The following is a 17,913-nucleotide window of genomic DNA, read 5'->3' on the forward strand; positions in this document are numbered from 1 at the left end:
CCTAGCTGAGAAGCTTTTTGAATAACTTTGGGAAGGAGTGGAATTGGAGGAAAGGCATAAAGTAACCCTGTTGGCCAAGGTTGTGCTAGAGCATCCATGGCTGGTACTTCCTGATGTGGAATCAAGGAGAAGAACCTTTGGCACTTGGTGTTTTGTGGAGTCGCAAATAGGTCGCAGCACGGCGTACCCCATCTCTTGAAAACCTGGGCTGCTACTGTGCGGTTTAGAGACCATTCGTGAGGAGAGAGAATTGTCCTGCTTAATTTGTCCGCCAATACATTTGACTTTCCCGGGATGTGGGTCGCTACCAAGAAGCGGTTGGTAGCTGCAGCCCATTCCCACACTCTCATGGCCTCTCTGCAAAGGGGATACGATCTGGTCCCTCCTTGTTTGTTCAGATACCAAACCACCGACATGTTGTCTGTGTGGATGGCGATGATGCCCTGAGGAAGAAACTTGTGTAAGGCCTGTAGGGATAGAAGTACAGCCCTCATCTCCAGCACGTTGATGTGGAGAAGAGCTTAGATCCGGAAGCCAGGAGCCCTGAACTAGCCTGCCCAGACAATGCCCCCCCCACCCTATCTGGGAGGCATCTGTAGTCAGGGTAACCACTGGAGGGGGGAGAACAAAGGGATTTCCTGATCCAAATTGGATGTCTGAAGCCACCAGCGAAGGTCCCTTTGCATATATCCGTAATCATGATGTGATGATTGAGGGAAGATCTTGAAAGGACCATTGAGTTGACAAGAGCCACTGAAGAATCCTCATGTGTAACCTTGCTAGAGGAACTAAAAGTACCGTGGCAGACATTGAGCCTAGAACCTGTAGGACCATCCTGGCTGGGGCTTTGGATCTCGAGATCAGAGCTTGAACTTGGCCCTGTAAAATTCGGATCCTTTCGGCAGGAAGAAAGACGCGCATCAATCTTGAGTCTATCTCTGCTCCTATAAACTTTATGCGCTGAGAGGGCAGCAAGACAGACTTTGACCAATTGAATGTAATCCCTAGGGAAACACCCAGGAGATGGTGGCTTTGAGGTTGTCCATAAGTAGATGCCTGGTGGTAGCAGTCAGGAGCCAGTCGTCGAGATAGGGAAACACTTGGAATCCAAGACTCCTCAGGTGAGCCGTCACTACTGCCAAACACTTGGTGAACACCCTGGGGGCTGTGGTGAGACCAAAGGGCAGAGCACAAAATTGGTAATGACTGGCTCCCAGGCTGAAGCGCAGATACCTTCTGGACGCCTGATGTATCGGTATGTGATAATAGGCGTCCTTGAGGTCTATGGAGCACATCCAAACATCCTTCTCCAACAACGGGAGAATGGATTGCAACGTGACCATTCGAATTTGGATTTCGTGACGGATAGGTTCAGTCTGCTGAGATCCAATATTGGTCTCAGGTCCCCTGTCTTTTTTGGCACTAAAAAGAACCTGGAGTAATTTCCTGATCCGATTTGGTCTGTGGGGACCGGTTGGATGACTCCTTTTGTAGCAGCTTTGAAGCTTCTGCGGCTGCTATTTCCCTTTGACTGGGTGGTGGGTCCGGGATTCTCTTGGACGGAGGGGTGAGTATTTGAATGGGATGGTGTAACCTCCGGCAATTATCCGAAGCACCCATCTGTCCTGAGTGATTGACTCCCAGGCTTTTAGGTGCTTGGCAAAGCGACACCCGACTGGCTCGAGCAGCACAGCCGGGCAATCCCTCATGTCGTGTGGGAGGCTGAAGAGCCACGAAAGGACTCGCGGTCTCCAGAATTGCGGGGCCCTCTGCCGCCTCTGGGACGGCGTCTCCCTGAAAAATTTCCCGCCCTCTGCCTCTGGACGGGAATCTTCCTGCTGTTGGGAGAAAAACTTGCGAGATTTTCGAACCACATTTCCCCTCCTTTGGCCTTGGGGTAAGGCCGAAAGGGAGTGGAATAACGGGCCCCTACGGCAGATAACGTTTTCCCTCTTGCTCACAGCGGGTAAGGGTGTCTTTCACCTTGGGTCCAAACAATGAGGACCCATCAAAGGGAGCGTCGGCGAAGGAAGACTTGAAGGCCTCCAAACTGACACAAGCGGAGCCAGGCTTGTCTACGAGAGCCACGCCTGTGCCTGCCGCTCTACCCGCCTTCGGCCGCATAGGAAATGAGCCTCATGGACGAAGTTAGCAATTGGCGTAAGGATAGCCAACTGAGAGCTAACGGACTGGGCTAGCTGCTCAGGTAGGTTACCCGAGAGGAGTCTGACAACTCCTTGACCAGATCCCTCTGAAGCCTGGTAAAATGTGCCAAATAATTCAGAGACCTTAAGGTAAAGGCCGCTGAAGTCAGGGTGCGCTTCCGCACCTATCCATACTCCTAGACTCCTTATTAGGAGGATGGATGGACGTTGAAGCCTCTGCCACGTCCTGTTGTGTAGCAGATGCCACCACCATGGCATCTACAGCCACGCCTTTAGTAAGGAACTCCTTCTCGGGGGGAGCAGATAAGAATTTGTTTGGACGAGAAGGGACTGGTTCCACAGTATCCGGGTGTTCCCACGCCCTTCGACAAACTAAATCCAGAAGCTCGTCGAAGGGCGGAGATACCCAGGAGGCGGAGGGCTGAGCCCCAAAGGCCTTGAGGAGCACTGATTCGTCCGCAGAGGGGGGTTTGGACATCCAGCCGCCTCGTTGTTTGAGGATCTCTAAGATGTCTGCAAAGGAGACATCATCCGAGGACGACTTAGGGGACCCCTCCGCATCATCCATATCCGTGTCCGATGTAATAGACTCGGGGGAGTCCACGTGCTTCCTCTTGCACGATCTCTTCCTTGGGGGTTCCTCTGAAGACAACTCCGAAGAACCCTCAGGAGGAGGGGAACCCCCACTGGGGGTAACCTCAGGCCTCGGGCTCCGCTGGCTACGGACAGGGAACTGCCAAAGACCCAGTCTCCACGCCCAAGGAAGGTGCTGGTAAAACCGGAGAGATGGCCGAAGAGGATTTGGCCAAGGCACTCCTCATGGCTCTGAAAGCCGGACCTCCAGAATCCTGGGAGCGTCCAGTCTCCGGGGCCATGATAGTAGACGGAAGTCCCGCAGCCGGCACCGAGAGGGAGGCTCGGAACCGAAAGCATAGGTCCCGAAACATCACCCTCGGGTCCAGCCGAAGAAGTCCGCGTACCAAACTCGGACCCGAGGGCCCGGGTTGGAGTAAGGGTCGGAGCCGACCCTGAGATCTCCACCGGCTCCAAGAGCACCTGCTCCGACGGAGCCGAAGCAGTCGGAGGAGGAATGGCAATGGGGTGGGTCATGGTCATCGGCTCCGAGGCCAACTGGGTCGGAGCCGAAACAAATTTTGGAAGACTGGGGACTGGAAAAGTCTTTGGAGCACCCTGTCTATATCAGAATCCGACATTCTCAAGACCGAGAGGAAACAGAACGGGTTCGAGAAGACCTCTCCCTCGGCCCCAAGGGACTAGGGGACCGGCTCCGAGGCGACTCGATGAGAATCGGCGCCGAGGAAACACACACACCAGATTCCATCGGTGCCGAGGTAGACTTCGGCGCCGAGGAGGAAGTGTCTGAGCGGGCGACCCTTGTCGGCTCCGAGCAGTGGCGCCGGCGAAGGTGTCCCGCCTCTCGATGCCCCAGCCATCGGCTCCGAAGCCCGAGGAGTCGATACTGGAGGCATCGAGGCAGACCGTTCCGACCTCGGCTCCGAAGTCTTTGGAGCCGAAGGAGAGGCCTGCCTAGGTCTCTTGGCCATCGGATCCGACGGACTGGTCGGAGCCGAAGCCCTTTTCTTTTTGGCAGGAGTCGGAGCGGAAGACAAGGCTTCTTCAAAAGAGGGTTTAATCAACCCTTTAAGAATCAATTTATTTTTCCTCTCCTGGAGGACCCTAGAGGAAAAAGCGTGACATACGCTGCATGACTCCTGCAAGTGCTTTGCCCCTAAACAATAAACACAAAGTAGATGGTCATCAGTAACAGACATCTTAAAAGCACATTTAGAACATTTTTTAAAGCCCGAAGGCCTAGGGGTTTGAGACATGATGTTAAACAATTTCTGACAGGAAATTTAACAACTGTAGATTCGCTTATGACAAAAAACCGAAGGCTTACAGAAACAGTGTAAAACACAACCTTAGGTGTAATAACCGGGAACTTTAAAACACTAAAAAGTTCAGTTATACAGGTTGACCGAAAAGGCCCTGGATTGAAAGGGGGGCCGAAACAAACTCTACCCAATCACACACAAGAAATTTCACTACTCAAACGTACACAAAGGCAGCAATAGCCGTTAAAACGGCTTTTGTGATATACAAGCACAAAAAACTGACAGAAAAAGTAGTTAATAAAAGCTACTCAGCCCAGCCAGCTCGAGACCACGTCTTTGCAGTTAAGCGGCAAACGAGATCTGGGGGACTGATGGTGGTGCATCCTGGGATATAGTAAGCTCAGCCAATAAGAGACTTCGCTCTTTGGCATAAGCGTGCCGAGTCGGAGCCGAGGGATCGGCTCCGAACCCATCATTCAGAATGTAGGCGAGATAGGATCACATAACATCTAAGGATTACAATCAGTCAATCTTGCCTCGGGTTTATACTTCTTATTGTTTAAGAAACAGGTTCTGATGGACCGCCTGTGGCAGCTGAAAGAAGTTAAGAGGACGGACTTGCCTTTGTCTCCACACACACAGACACACACACTTTAATATTTTTATTTTTTTACCTACCTTTTTTTTTAATTTTTCTCTTGCTAAACAGTACAGAACAAAAAAGTAGCCATTTGTTTAATAAGCTGCCACGAAGTGGCAGACCTGGCTTTTCCACAGGGCTTTATCTGTACATTAAACACCCTATTGAACGTTCATTCTCCAATCAGGGTGAAGATGATGCACAGTTAGCCCCATTCTCTAAAATTCAAAATTGCTGATATCATTTGGCTTGCCTTCAACTGCATGCCAGCTGCTCAGCCGTTTAACAGCTTCTGATCCTTCCCTTTTGAGCATACACACGTATAAGCATAAGTCTATGTCATAATATGCCCCTGTGGCTTGAATTTGGAACAAGTTATTTTCTAGTTCACTGGCTTTAACTTTCAAGCAAACTACTCATTCTCTTAAACATACTCAGATGTCAGTAAAACATATCAACAAAGAACCATCAGCCTTAGCATAACAGACACGTGAATAATGGACAGGCAACCTTATTCTTATTCGTTTAGGTAACAAGAAAACATATACAGTTGCAGAGTTTGTACTCATTAAACCCAAACTGAAGTCAAGACCACTAGCCAGATGAGAGTATTTGCCTTTGCATCTGCAACTATATACGTTTGTTTTCTTGTTAGCTAAAGCAGAATTTTTACTTGCTCAAAGGAAATGTTGTATATATTTTTATACAGTTTTTATGTTGCATTTATATGTACATGTTTTTATGTGCTGTTTAAACATATATTTTAGCTGTATTTCTTTAACTTTTGTGGTCATGTGAATTAATACCGTTTCACTTTTCTACTTAAAAGCCAGCTTTGGTTGAATGTATTTGTTATCTGCAGCAGTAGCTGCAAAAGCGCTTATGACCTACAGTAAACTAAGTTTTTAACCTGGAGAGTCGTGCCTTCCTTGGGTCTAGTGTTCTTGGATAATTTTTGATTCTCCTACCCCCAAGTTTCAGAGGAATTATCCCTCTGGATCTGCTTTTGTTAACAGGCAACTCCACCAGTCCTCTAAGGGAAGGAAGGGTGGGAGGTGGGCCTCCTGTGCGAAGGCTTCTCAGATTTCTGTGGCCCTTTTTTTCTGAAATTCCTCAACCTCCTCATTTCCCGAAGGTTCTAGGGTCCCTGTTGAACCAAGGGATATTCACACTCGCTCACCTTCCCAAGTGGCATGGAGTTTTTATTCCAGAATGTTCCTGGACGGCACATGGAGACCTATTTTGGATCTCTGCTGGCCCAACACTTTTCTCAAAATCCCTTCGTTTTGGATGCTTACTCTTCAAACTCTGTTTCCTCTTATATCCCCAAGCTTTCCTGGTGTACTTGGATCTGAAAGATGCTTACCTTCATATCGCTACTCATCCTCTGTGCAGGAAGCTCTGCATCTAAATCTCATTTTCAGTCCTCTGCTTCGCCCTTTAGCGCCTCTACTACCCCAAGGGTATTCACAAAAATGCCTAGCTCCTGTGATTGCCTTCTGCAGGCTCCAAGGCATTCAAAATTTTCCTTATCTAGATGACCTGTTGCTTCAGGCACCTTCTCCTAGTTGACTGTCGCAGGATCTGCAGTTCACCAACTCTCTTCTTCAAAGTCTGGGGTTTACCAGCAACTTCCATAAGTCTCTCTCAACTCCCTCTCTCTCAGGATGATGTGCATCTGGGTTGCAGGATTCAGACAGTGCCAATGTTGGCCTGTCTTCCACCTCAAAGGTATTGTCATGGACAGCCTTTTTTCAGTCTCTTCTTCCCGACTGCCATGCCGGCAAAGGAATTTCTTCGGGCCCTGGGATTCACGGCCTCTTCTACTCTGACTCTTCCGCTTGTCACACTGCAAAATGCAAGCTTCAATGGTACCTCAAATCTATTTGTCTGCAGCATCACCACCCTCTGAATTTCAGTGTACATTTCCTTCCCTGTCTCAAGAAGGAACCTGAATGGTGAATCTGACAATTCGCTTTCAACCCACGCCAGCCCTTTCAGCCTCCATTCTCTTCTCAACAGCTTTTCACCAATGCCTCGGACATGGGGTTGGGGGCATCTCTTGATCACCTGAAAGTTCAGAGTCATTGGCCCTATCAACATCAAAGATGAGGGCTCTGATCCTGGCCCCTCAGGCTTTTCACCCTATGTTTTCTCCAGGCACCTTGAAGGTGTACACAGACACTACAAAGATGTGATAAGTCAATAAGCATGGGGGCACGAAATTTTACCTCTTCTGTAGGATGGCACTTCAGGCTTGTGAAGTGGCTCTCAGTTAACAATCAACTCTCCAGGCAGTACACAATCTTTCAGAGCACAGTCCTGTGGCATACTCTCCGAGCAGGTCCAAAACACAGGCTCATGAATGGATGCTTCACAGAGACATGTTCCATCGGCAAGGTATTCCTCAGATAGAGCTTTTTGCCTCCTCTCTGCACAGGGTGCTTCCTCTCTTCTGTTTCACAGCACCATGCCATCTGGCCTAGAAGTCGGACGCCCTATCCTTTCCATGGAAGGGGAGTTTATGCTTTTCCTCCTCTTCTTCCAAGAGTCCTACAGAAGATTCAGCTGGACTCGCCAAAAATCGTGTTAGTGACTCCTTTTTGGCCGAAACAGCAATGGTTTCCCCTCCTAATGCATCTGGTCGGGGGCCATCACAAGTCACCTCACCAGTTGGATCTCCTCACACAAAAGACAAGGGATCTTTCATCCATACCTAGTTGTCCATTCTGTAACTGACATTGGGGGTGATAGGGTTTTGATCCCTTTTAAGCACCTCTTTTCTGAGAATGTAATCATGGTTTTACAGGAAGCAAGGAAACCCTCAATCAGAAAATTGTGCATGTCCAAATGGAAGAGATTTTCAGTGCGGGGTCATGCTCATAACCAGGACCTTTTTCAGTGGGCTGTCCCCTCTGGTCCTTTCTTATTTGAGTGAGTTGCTCCAATCTGGCTTGGCCTATTCTTCTATGAAAACCCATTTGTCAGCCATTTCTGTTGGTCTGCGCTTGAATCCTCTTTTCACTTCTTGTTTTGAGATCAAGCAATCTCTTAAAGGCATCCTGCATATTAGGCCTCCAAGAAAGCCTATTCCTCCTCCTTGGAACCTTAATTTTGTTTTGGAAAAATTGATTCAGGCTCCTTTTCAGCCTCCAGATTCTGCTTCTTTACAACACTGTAGATGGAAGACTGTTTTGTTGCTGGATCTTACTTCTACTCGAAGGCCATTCCTCCTTTTTTGTTTTTTCACAGAACAGGTTTGTCCCTTTGACTACCTTGAGCACACAAGAAGGATTAGTACAATGAGTTGTCCTTGAATCAGTCTGTACAACTCCTCTCCTTTTTCCCTTATCCTCAAGTCTGCTAGTCAGAGGGTGTTGCACAACTTGGATTTGAACAGACAGCTCAAGTACCACTTGGATAAAACTATGACTCTTTGTAAGTCTGATCAGCTTTCTGTTTCCTTTCATCCCAGGTCTTTGGGTTCTGCTATTTCTAAGCAAACCGTCTCCTCTTACATATCCAAGACCATTTCCTTTTGTTATTCTTTTCATGGCAAGTCTCTGTCTACTTCCATTATAGCTCATTCCACTACAGCTGCTGCCTCTTCTGGTGCCTTCAAGAGGTTGGACACCAAATTCCATCCCTGCAGCTGCTACTTGGTCTTCTGTGCATACCTTTACCAAGCATTACAAGTTGGATAGGACGTCTAGGGCCAGAGCAGATTTTGCCGAAACCATCTTGTGTGGGTTTGCCGAGGGCTCTTCTCAGCCTTCCACCTCTTTGCTTCTTGAGTTTTTTTTTTTTTTTAAACTCTTCCTTATGTACCAAATACTGCAACAGTGATATGGAAGGAAATACTACAGTAGTGTAAAATCTTACCATAACAGTACATGTCCTTCTCTTCACTGTTGCAGGATTTGCTTCATCTCTCCACCCTCCTCTTGTTTATTCTGCATTTTTTTCCTTCTGGATGTGCACAGACTCCTCTGTACTATGAATGTCCTCTTCTTGAGCAATTAAGTTCGGGGTTGTTGCATCCGTATGTCCCTTTTATGCCCTACGTTTTGTGTGGGGAGCATAAATGTGACGTACAACGCAAACAAGATCTCTTTTAAGCTTAGCTATACTGGCAAAGCAACAGTCTGCCTGGGGTGGGACATCCCTTATGTACCAAATACTGCAACAGTGAAGAGGACATCTACTGTTGCAAAAAAGTACAGTTGTGTACAATCTTACTGTAACTATACAGCAACTTAAATTACACTTCAAAGTTTTATGCCATCTTTTTGTAATATGCCGTCTACATTGACAACAGATCAAATTATTCATTAAATTTGTTCAAAGGGATTGCAGTCGGGCTATTGTAATGTCATAGGGCTCTTTGCTGAACCCACTAGACTACAGCCATGAATTAAGTTTGCAAATGGTGAAATATTCTTCTAAGTACAACTCTGCATACAAATGACACCAGAGTTGCTCATTTCTATGTGCGAAATCCACACCAGTCAAAATAAATTACAAAACAAATTTCTTAGTATGCACAGAATAAATGGTAAGAAAACAAAGAAAGTGAAATGACTGGCATTAAGAAAAAATGCTCAGGATCCCCTCCCCTATTCATTCTTAAAATAAGGTATTCCTGCTTCTCAAGTAATAAACATAAAGTAGCTTAATCTTAAGACATCTGACTGAATTTGCCAGGCCCTTGCCAAAACCCAGGCTTAGTTTAAAATCTGCAAAGTTACAGACAAGAACTTACTGAGACCAAGACATGGCTATAATTATTTACCAGGTAAATCCACTATGCCTCTTTGTCCACAACGGCAACCTTAAAATGCTGTAAGTGACTTGCTCGGAACCACACCGCACACAAACAAAGGAGGAGGGACTTAAATCTTGGGCTACAGGGGGAAAATTATTAACAGCTCAAAGTCTTCAGCTTCTGTACTATATGCCCTCCTACTCTTAGTCTGATGGAAGACACAAACACACACAATGTACACACCATAAATCTGCCCGTAAGAAAACCTGTAGATCTATTCATACTCCAGTTTCAACATACTTAATAGGGTTTCTGCTTCACATCTTAATATTGACAAGTAGCAGCCACTTTCACACCAACCTATAAATTGATGGTGCACTATCTTATCCCTTAAGCACCCAAAGTGTCAGGGCCCTTGTGTTTTTCTGACCAATATTTTCAAATAAAAACAAGAGAAAGCCTCCACCAAGCTTGGATGGGTTTCATGCAATTCACATTTTGCTGAATTTAGGAATGTGGATGAACATAACTTTTTAGCTATGAAGAGAATGATGAATGGAAAGGCTGTTGGCCCAGATGACATACCTTTGGAAGCATGGAGGTGTTTAGGTGAAATGGCAGTGGAGTTTTTAACCAGATTGTTTAATGAAATCTTGGAAAGTGAGAGGATGCCTGAGGAATGGAGAAAAAGTGTTTTGGTACCAATTTTTAAGAATAAGGGTGATGTGCAGAGCTGTAGTAACTACAGAGGGATTAAATTGATCAGTCACAGCATGAAGTTATGGGAAAGAGTAGTGGAAGCAAGGTTAAGAAGGGACGTGATGACTAGTGATCAGCAGTACAGTTTCATGCCAGGAAAGAGCACTACAGATGCGATCTTTGCTCAGAGTGTTGATGGAGAAGTATAGAGAATGTCGGAAGGAGTTGCATTGTGTTTTTGTAGACTTAGAGAAAACATATGACAGGGTGCCTAGAGAGGAGTTGCGGTATTGTATGAGGAAGTCAGGAGTGTCAAAAAAGTATGTAAGAGTTGTACAGGATATGTACGAGGGTAGTGTGACAGCGGTGAGGTCTGCGGTGGAAGTGACGGATGCGTTTAAGGTGGAGGTGGGGTTACATCAAGGATCAGCTCTGAGCCCTTTCTTATTTGCAATGGTGATGGACAGGTTGACAGACGAGATCAGACAGGAGTCCCCGTGGACTATGATGTTTGCAGATGACATTGTGATCTGTAGTGAGATTAGGGAACAGGTGGAGGAGACCCCGGAGAGATGGAGATATGCTCTAGAGAGAAGAGGAATGAAGGTCAGCAGGACTAAGACAGAATATGTGTGTGTGAATGAGAGGGAGGACAGAGGACTGGTGAGGATACAAGGAGTAGAGGTGGCAAAGGTGGATGAGTTTAAATACTTGGGGTCAATAGTTCAGAGTAACGGTGAGTGTGGAAGAGAGGTGAAGAAGAGAGTACAGGCAGGATGGAGTGGGTGGAGAAGAGTGTCAGGAGTGATTTGTGACAGACGAGTACCTGTAAGAGTGAAAGGGAAGGTCTACAAGAGGGTAGTGAGACCAACTATGTTATATGGGTTGGAGACAGTGGCATTGACAAAAAGGCAGGAGTTTGAGCTGGATGTGGCAGAATTAAAGATGTTAAGATGTGCACTGGGTGTGACGAGGGTGGACAGGATTAGGAAAAAGTATATTAGAGGGTCAGCCCAGGTTGGAAGGTTTGGAGACAAAGCCAGAGAGGCACGATTACGTTGGTTTGGACATGTGCTGAGGAGGGATGCTGAGTATATTGGGAAAAAGATGCTAAGGATGAAGCTATCAGGTAATAGGAAAAGAGGAAGGCCTAAGATAAGGTTTATGGATGTGGTGAGAGAGGACATGCAGGTGGTTGGTGTGACAGAGCAAGATGCAGAAGACAGGAAGAAATGGAAACAGATGATCTGCTGTGGCGACCCCTAAAGGGAACAGCCGAAAGAAGATGATGATGATGAACATAACTTTTAATACCATGCTTCATGAAGCAGTGCAAACAGTCTGCATGAAGCAGTGCAAACAGTCTGCACCTTTTCCAGTGATACCAGTTAAAAAAATAAATAATTTTCTCTAGTGCCACTAGCATGCAATCTGGTAAACTGGCTGAACTACTCCATGAAGCATACTTCTGTTTTGCATTCCCCTTCCCAGTTTTTCTTATCAAAAGTGCTCTCTCTCTCTCTCTCACTTTGGGATACAATTCCACCCCCCTCCCCCCCATATAAACATGTAGATACTTTACCTTCTGTTAATTTCTGCAAATGGAAAAGAGTGGAAGTAATACACTGAGACATCCTGATTGCTGCAAGGTCTCACTGTTGCTCAACACCTGTCAAGAGTGTCTTACTAAAAGAAGCCTCACATCACAGCAGACTACTGGTCCTACCCAAGGTACACTCGGCACTGTAGCTGGTTCAGATGTGGGAAAGCAAACACTGGACACCAGTACTGTATACATGCAGTCTGATCAAAAAGGAAAAGGAAATCAAGTCTATCTAACCCACTAGTATGATGGCCCATATGTGGACCAACCCTCACCCAAAAAAGTTTGGGGGCTGGAGTAGAGAAAGAAAAATACTAAAAGTGAAGCCAGTAGCTACACAATGAAGTCATGTTAGGACAGTAGATGTATTCATATAAAAGCAGTAGATAATACTATGCTGTGCTACAAAACAACTGCAACTTAACTTCTAAACAGCAAATTATATAAAAAAAAAAAATAATACACAGTACAACACTGTCAAGACTACATTTTCTTTTACAGAACGTTTGTTTCAGTGCTATGAAGTAAAAAAGAGGTACTACTAAAAGCAAAGATATCATCTATGAAGAAAATACGTTACCTGGTGGTGGAAGCCCTGGTGTAATGCTTGTTACTACAGGAGCTGGTGTTGTAGGAGGTGGAGGAGCATCTGCAAACAGCTGATGAGGCCTGTCAGCCTGCGAGAGGGGATTCTGTGCTGCCAGTAACCGTTCTGCTGCAGATCCATGTCTCTCACCCTTTGAATCTTTCTTAAAAGCATATGATACAGTGATGGGTCGATTACACAAGTACTGTCCATTCATGGCCTCAATGGCAGCATCAGAGGCATCAAAGCTTGCAAAATTGATGAAAGCGTAGCCCTTGGAGTTGCCAGTCTCTGGGTCCCGCATGATTTTTGGGGTCTGAAGGATCACACCAAAAGCACTGAAAGTGTCGTACAGCAGCTTCTCATCAATTTCTGGGTCCAGGTTACCAATAAAGATGTTGGCTCCCACATCCAGGTTCTTGTTATGTGCAGATGCTTTATTGACACGGATGGGCTTGCCATACATTTTGATCATGTTCATAATTTTGATGGCATAGTCAGCATCCTCTTCGCTTAGGAATTCCACAAAACCATACCCTGCAAAGTGTACCAAATATATATCGCATCACCCTCAGAAACCATAACATTCTTACAATCACCTAACAAGCAAGCACAGAAAAATTACACTTTGGTGAACAGCACTGTAACAGCAAGGTAACCTTAACACCTCAAAGACTTAATGTCCTTTACACGTTATTGATTTTTAGATGCATAGGTTTACACTTAGTTAACCACCACCAGGGTCTTTTAAAAGCCCTGCCACACAACCCAACCTAATTTTGTTCCAGAGTACTTTGGATGCCTATATGGTGGGGTACGTTACTAAGAAGGTAACTAAGGGTTATGTGGTGGGGGTATGTTAGTTGGGGGGATTAATTTACTTAATGTCTACGTCTATCCATTAGAAACATGGATGCCAGACTGGGGTTGAATTTGCAATTTCCCATCCAGTGATCAGTTTCACTTGAACACGGTCAGGGATGAACTTAGTTTCACTTGGATAGGGAGCTTATTCCAGAGTGTGGTGATTACGTTTTCAAGGCAGCCAAGTCAATCCCAATTCCCAGAATCCAATACCCAAAATAACTGAGGCTGAGGCACACACTGGAGGGTACAATTTGACTTAAATCATTATAAATACAGCAAATCTATTGCTGGAGAATGTTAAACATAAAGAAAAAGTCTAAAGATGTAGGTGACATATACAAGATTAAATGGAGGATGCATCTAATCTATGTAGTTTACAGCCGACAAGCATCAACAGCAAAATAAAAATCCCAGGTACAGAACTAAACCATAACCTTCATAAAAAGATGGAACAAACCATTTAAAGTCTCAGCTTTAAAAATAACCTACAACACTAATTTCTACTGCAGCAAACCAATTACTTAAGACACAATAGCGCGGAGGTAATTTTTGGCCCTACAGAAGTGGCATTACAACTCAAAAGACAGATAAACTGAATAAAACAGAAACCAATGAAGCAAACCACAAGACACTCTTAGTGAAGCAATAAGCCTGTTCCTCTTACATCTGGAGGAAACATAGGCCATTAACACATCACTTCACTCATACTTCATTCTACAAGTGAGTACCAAGGAAAAAAGAAGGGATGAGAAAAGATCAGAAGTAAAAACAAATTCAAGACTGTGCAACAACATAGATTTAAAATAAAAGGTATGTAATTTCACACACACACACACACACACACACACACACACACACACACACACACACACACACACACACACAGACAATATGGCAAAATACTCCATTACACTTTAGAAAATAGAGGACAACTACAGCTTTATGAAAAACTGCAGGTCTTTCACAGCTTATTAAACAACCTCCAAATCACTTTTATTAGTCAAAAAAAAGGAAGAAAATGCCAAGCTTTAAAAAGAGAGTGTATTTTTAATACAGGGATCTATAACACTGCACACGAATGAAGGGGAAGGGGAAAGTTAGGGAGCCAATAACGATACAACATTAATAATCACAGCTTGAGAGAACATGTTTAACACTAATTAAAGATTTTAACCATTACAAGCAAGTTTCTTTTAAGTTTTAGTCTCAACCACCCTTGGACCATTGAGAGAGACACAGACAGCTACACTAGGCCTTTGTGAGTGCACCCTCAGCTAAAATGCATGCACTACTTGGCATGCTTGCACCCCACCACCATACATCCCTAGAGTAAGAACTGCAAAGCAGACTCTTTCCATGGGGCTCTGGCAGTGAGACTGCACCAACAACCCCTTCATGGGGTGGGCAAGCCAATGTCGGATGCTCATTTTCATCCCTCCACAACCAGCTTCTTCCAACTCTTTGGCACAGCCAGGACCTACATTTCTACAGCAGGAAGCTGGCTTTTACAGACTAATTTTATTCCTTTCATTTTCAACTTGCAAACTAATGACACATACTACATTTACAAAAAACAACAGGACTTGGACATTTTTTTCACCTATTTCTTTCCATCTTCATATAAACACAATTTTTAGACACCAGCACTGTAAACATCCCATCCAGAAATGGACAACAATTTAAGAAATCATCATGTGAGCAAGTAAGGAATCAGAATAATCATAAATCATAGTCTCTTACAGTCTGGAAAGTAAATGTCAGCAAGACTGCTGCTTAGTTCATGTTTCTACCTCAAAGCTTCAGGACCTCCAGTCACTTTGCAAGTGTCCATGGTTTTCCCACATCAGCATGTGTTCTCTCCAACTACTCCACTTTCTTCCTACTTAACAAAACATGACTGGCCGGCTATGCTAAATTCATCATAAATATTACAGTTACTTTGTTGGCCTTCTCAGATCCTTGTCAGCCATGACAAATTTCCCTTACCTGAATAACAAATATACAAATTAATGTGAATGAATTGGAGATCTCCTACAAATCAAAAGCCCTAATACAGTGACATGACAAACAGGATATGTGCTATTGGTGTCTGCAGTTTTGTCAGCAAACACCAATGGCCATGACCCCATCGTCAGTTTCTCCCAAAACACAAAACTGCGTGGAATAATACTAGTACATCTACAAACAGGTGGATAAAATAACTTGTTCTATGCCACTTAAAATTCAGGCTACAAGTAAGCATCCTTAAGATAATCAACTGAAGGAAGTGTGTGCTTGCCTGTTGTACATGCTAGGCCAAGAAATTAAACAGCCTAAATACTCCACAATCCATTCTCTTCACCCAACCACTCCCATTATTCTAATAACGACCACATCTCCAAACACAATCTGTAAAAGGCAAAAGCAAACGTTTTACCTTGATGTTGGCCTGTGACTCGGTCTTTTGGCATGTGGGTATTGACTACAGGCCCCGCCTGCAGGAAGAGTTCCCATAGCAATGGCTCGCTCACCTTCTCATCCAAACCTCCTACATATACAGTAGCATCTAAGAATTAAAATATAAAAAATAAATAATTAGAAAAACACTAAATGGACAGCAAGGAAAAAAACAAAGTACAATTGAGAAACTACAAACCAAACATCAGACATTCATATACTAGGATCAAAGATGCAGCAATCTTTATGACTGGGATACTGCCATATGCAGTTGTCAATCTCTCACACAGAGCTTTATCAGCATTTAGACACCCATTGGGTGCATGGCTGCATCCTAAATCAATATCAGTTACAGGAAAGTCAGGTGATAAGAGTGTACCTCTATGGTGCACATGAAGTGACAAACAGGGCTCTAATCAAGCAAATGTTCTAAGAGAAGGCTAAGACATGAACTACTTCAAACACTCTATGAGAAAACATGCAACAGAAAAAAAAAAAATTTGTAATACAAAATAAAATATAAAATTTGTATTTGGTACAGAACTCTCTATATGGGGACATTGCTCACCAGAACCAGCTCAGGTACAGCTCACAGGGATGGAAGGAAAATGCCTATCCTAGAGCAACATTGTTAGCATGCTTATCCTGTGTTCATTATGCAGAGCACTGCTGCAGGTATCTTTATATGAATGGCTAAGTACCAAGCAGCAGCAGTTCAAAACATGATCTACAGAGCAGCCGAAGCAAATCATGCACTATTTTAAAACTCGACAGTGTAACCTCAAAAATAGTAAAGGCAGATGCATTACTGAAGAAAGCTGAAGTGACACCTGTTTTATCTGACAGCCTGAGGTGTATTCCCTGGGTAGTACATCTATTACAAAGATTTACATTTCTGTGGATTTGCACAGAGCTGATAAAGCAGAGCTGGATTCTACAACCATCTTATAAGTATACTTTTTTCCCCACTTGTTTTGCACTGTACAGCATTTATATATTTGCTTGATTGTTTTATTGTCTGCACCATTTGTTTTTCCTGCCCTCCCACGCAAGTGTTGTACTCAAACTCGGTGGCTTTGGAATCGCCCACCCCTGCTGTTAAATCACTCCTCCCAGTCCCATCTCATTTGATCACTCAACTGAGTGCAGTGAGATCATTTGGGTAGGACTACCCCCTTGCTTCTTTGACTCTGGAAACTCCTCCCTGTCCTATCTCATCAGCTCAGTGTACAGAGTACAGAAAGAGCATTTGGGAAGGCCAACCCCTCCATTTCCTTAATCTTGTAATATCTTCTGTTTCCTCCCTCTCCGCTTTAAAAAGGAAAAAAAATACACTTTATTCAGCTATTTTTACTGTAACTGTGTTCTTCCTACTTTATTACCCTGTTTTTGCTGTGTGCTCTTAAGTGTTCAAGTGCTTTTATTCTACTGCATTTATTACTGCTAGTTAGTAGCCAGATTAAAGTTTATTCTAGCATCTTAATTTTGGTTTTAGCACTTGTGTTTCAGGCCAGTTACTTTACATTTAACAAAGTTCTTGTGGTCTACAGTCTTGTAGCCAAACCCTTATCAAAATCCTCTCTCTGCAAGTCCGCCCAAGCATTCAGAACACTATGTCTGGACAATTCCTATCAGTTTCTCCTGCCAGCCCAGTCGACATGGGCATCCTGAGACATTGTAGCAATTACCTTATGTTTACAGACATCCCTCTTGCCCTAGCACATAATTCTACTTGCAAGAAATGTACAGACTCCAGGTTACTGACATACACGTTCGCACCACAGTCAGTACTCCTGACAAAGAGGAGATTGCCAGCACAAACACCACACCACTCACATCACAGCCAAGCACAACACACACACACACACACACACACACACACACACACACACACACACACACACACACACACACCTATGCAGAGATCCTCAGTAAAAACTTGCCTAAACAGCAGAGACCTCCAAAACACACTCACAAACATTCCGCACACATCAACATCGCACAAAGCAGACCACACATTAGTGTCTCACAAACAGAGCCCACAAGACACAACAATAAACGAAACATACTAGTCACTGGTGACTCACCTGTGAGACACACTGATGTCCCCCTCACCAGGCTCAACAAGAAGGTCAAGGACAGTTGTCTGTCTGGTGCCAGAATCCGCCACATCATGCACGCACTCAAGTCTCTCCAGAAGTACAAATATGACTTTGTCATTGTCCATGTTGGTGTGAATGGCTTGAGACATACCTTCCTGGACTATATGAAGAGAGACATGACTGAGCTCTCAAGA

The 17,913-nt window shown here is 44.5% G+C and overlaps 1 protein-coding gene across 1 annotated transcript in view; it reads right to left on the reverse strand.

The window, feature by feature from the left end:
* SF3B4 (splicing factor 3b subunit 4) overlaps nucleotides 1–17,913 on the reverse strand; it is a 207,389-nt gene that overhangs the window by 165,261 nt on the left and 24,215 nt on the right. The window contains exons 2-3 of the mRNA XM_044079896.1: nucleotides 15,598–15,726; nucleotides 12,309–12,851 (exon numbers count right to left, since the gene is read on the reverse strand). Of these exons, the coding sequence (XP_043935831.1) occupies nucleotides 12,309–12,851; nucleotides 15,598–15,726 (672 nt within the window). The remainder of the gene's footprint in view (nucleotides 1–12,308; nucleotides 12,852–15,597; nucleotides 15,727–17,913) is intronic.

This window comes from Protopterus annectens, chromosome 8.part0 (assembly GCF_019279795.1).
Source record: "Protopterus annectens isolate FY-2018-M chromosome 8.part0, PAN1.0, whole genome shotgun sequence".
NCBI classification, from domain to species: Eukaryota; Metazoa; Chordata; order Ceratodontiformes; family Protopteridae; genus Protopterus; species Protopterus annectens.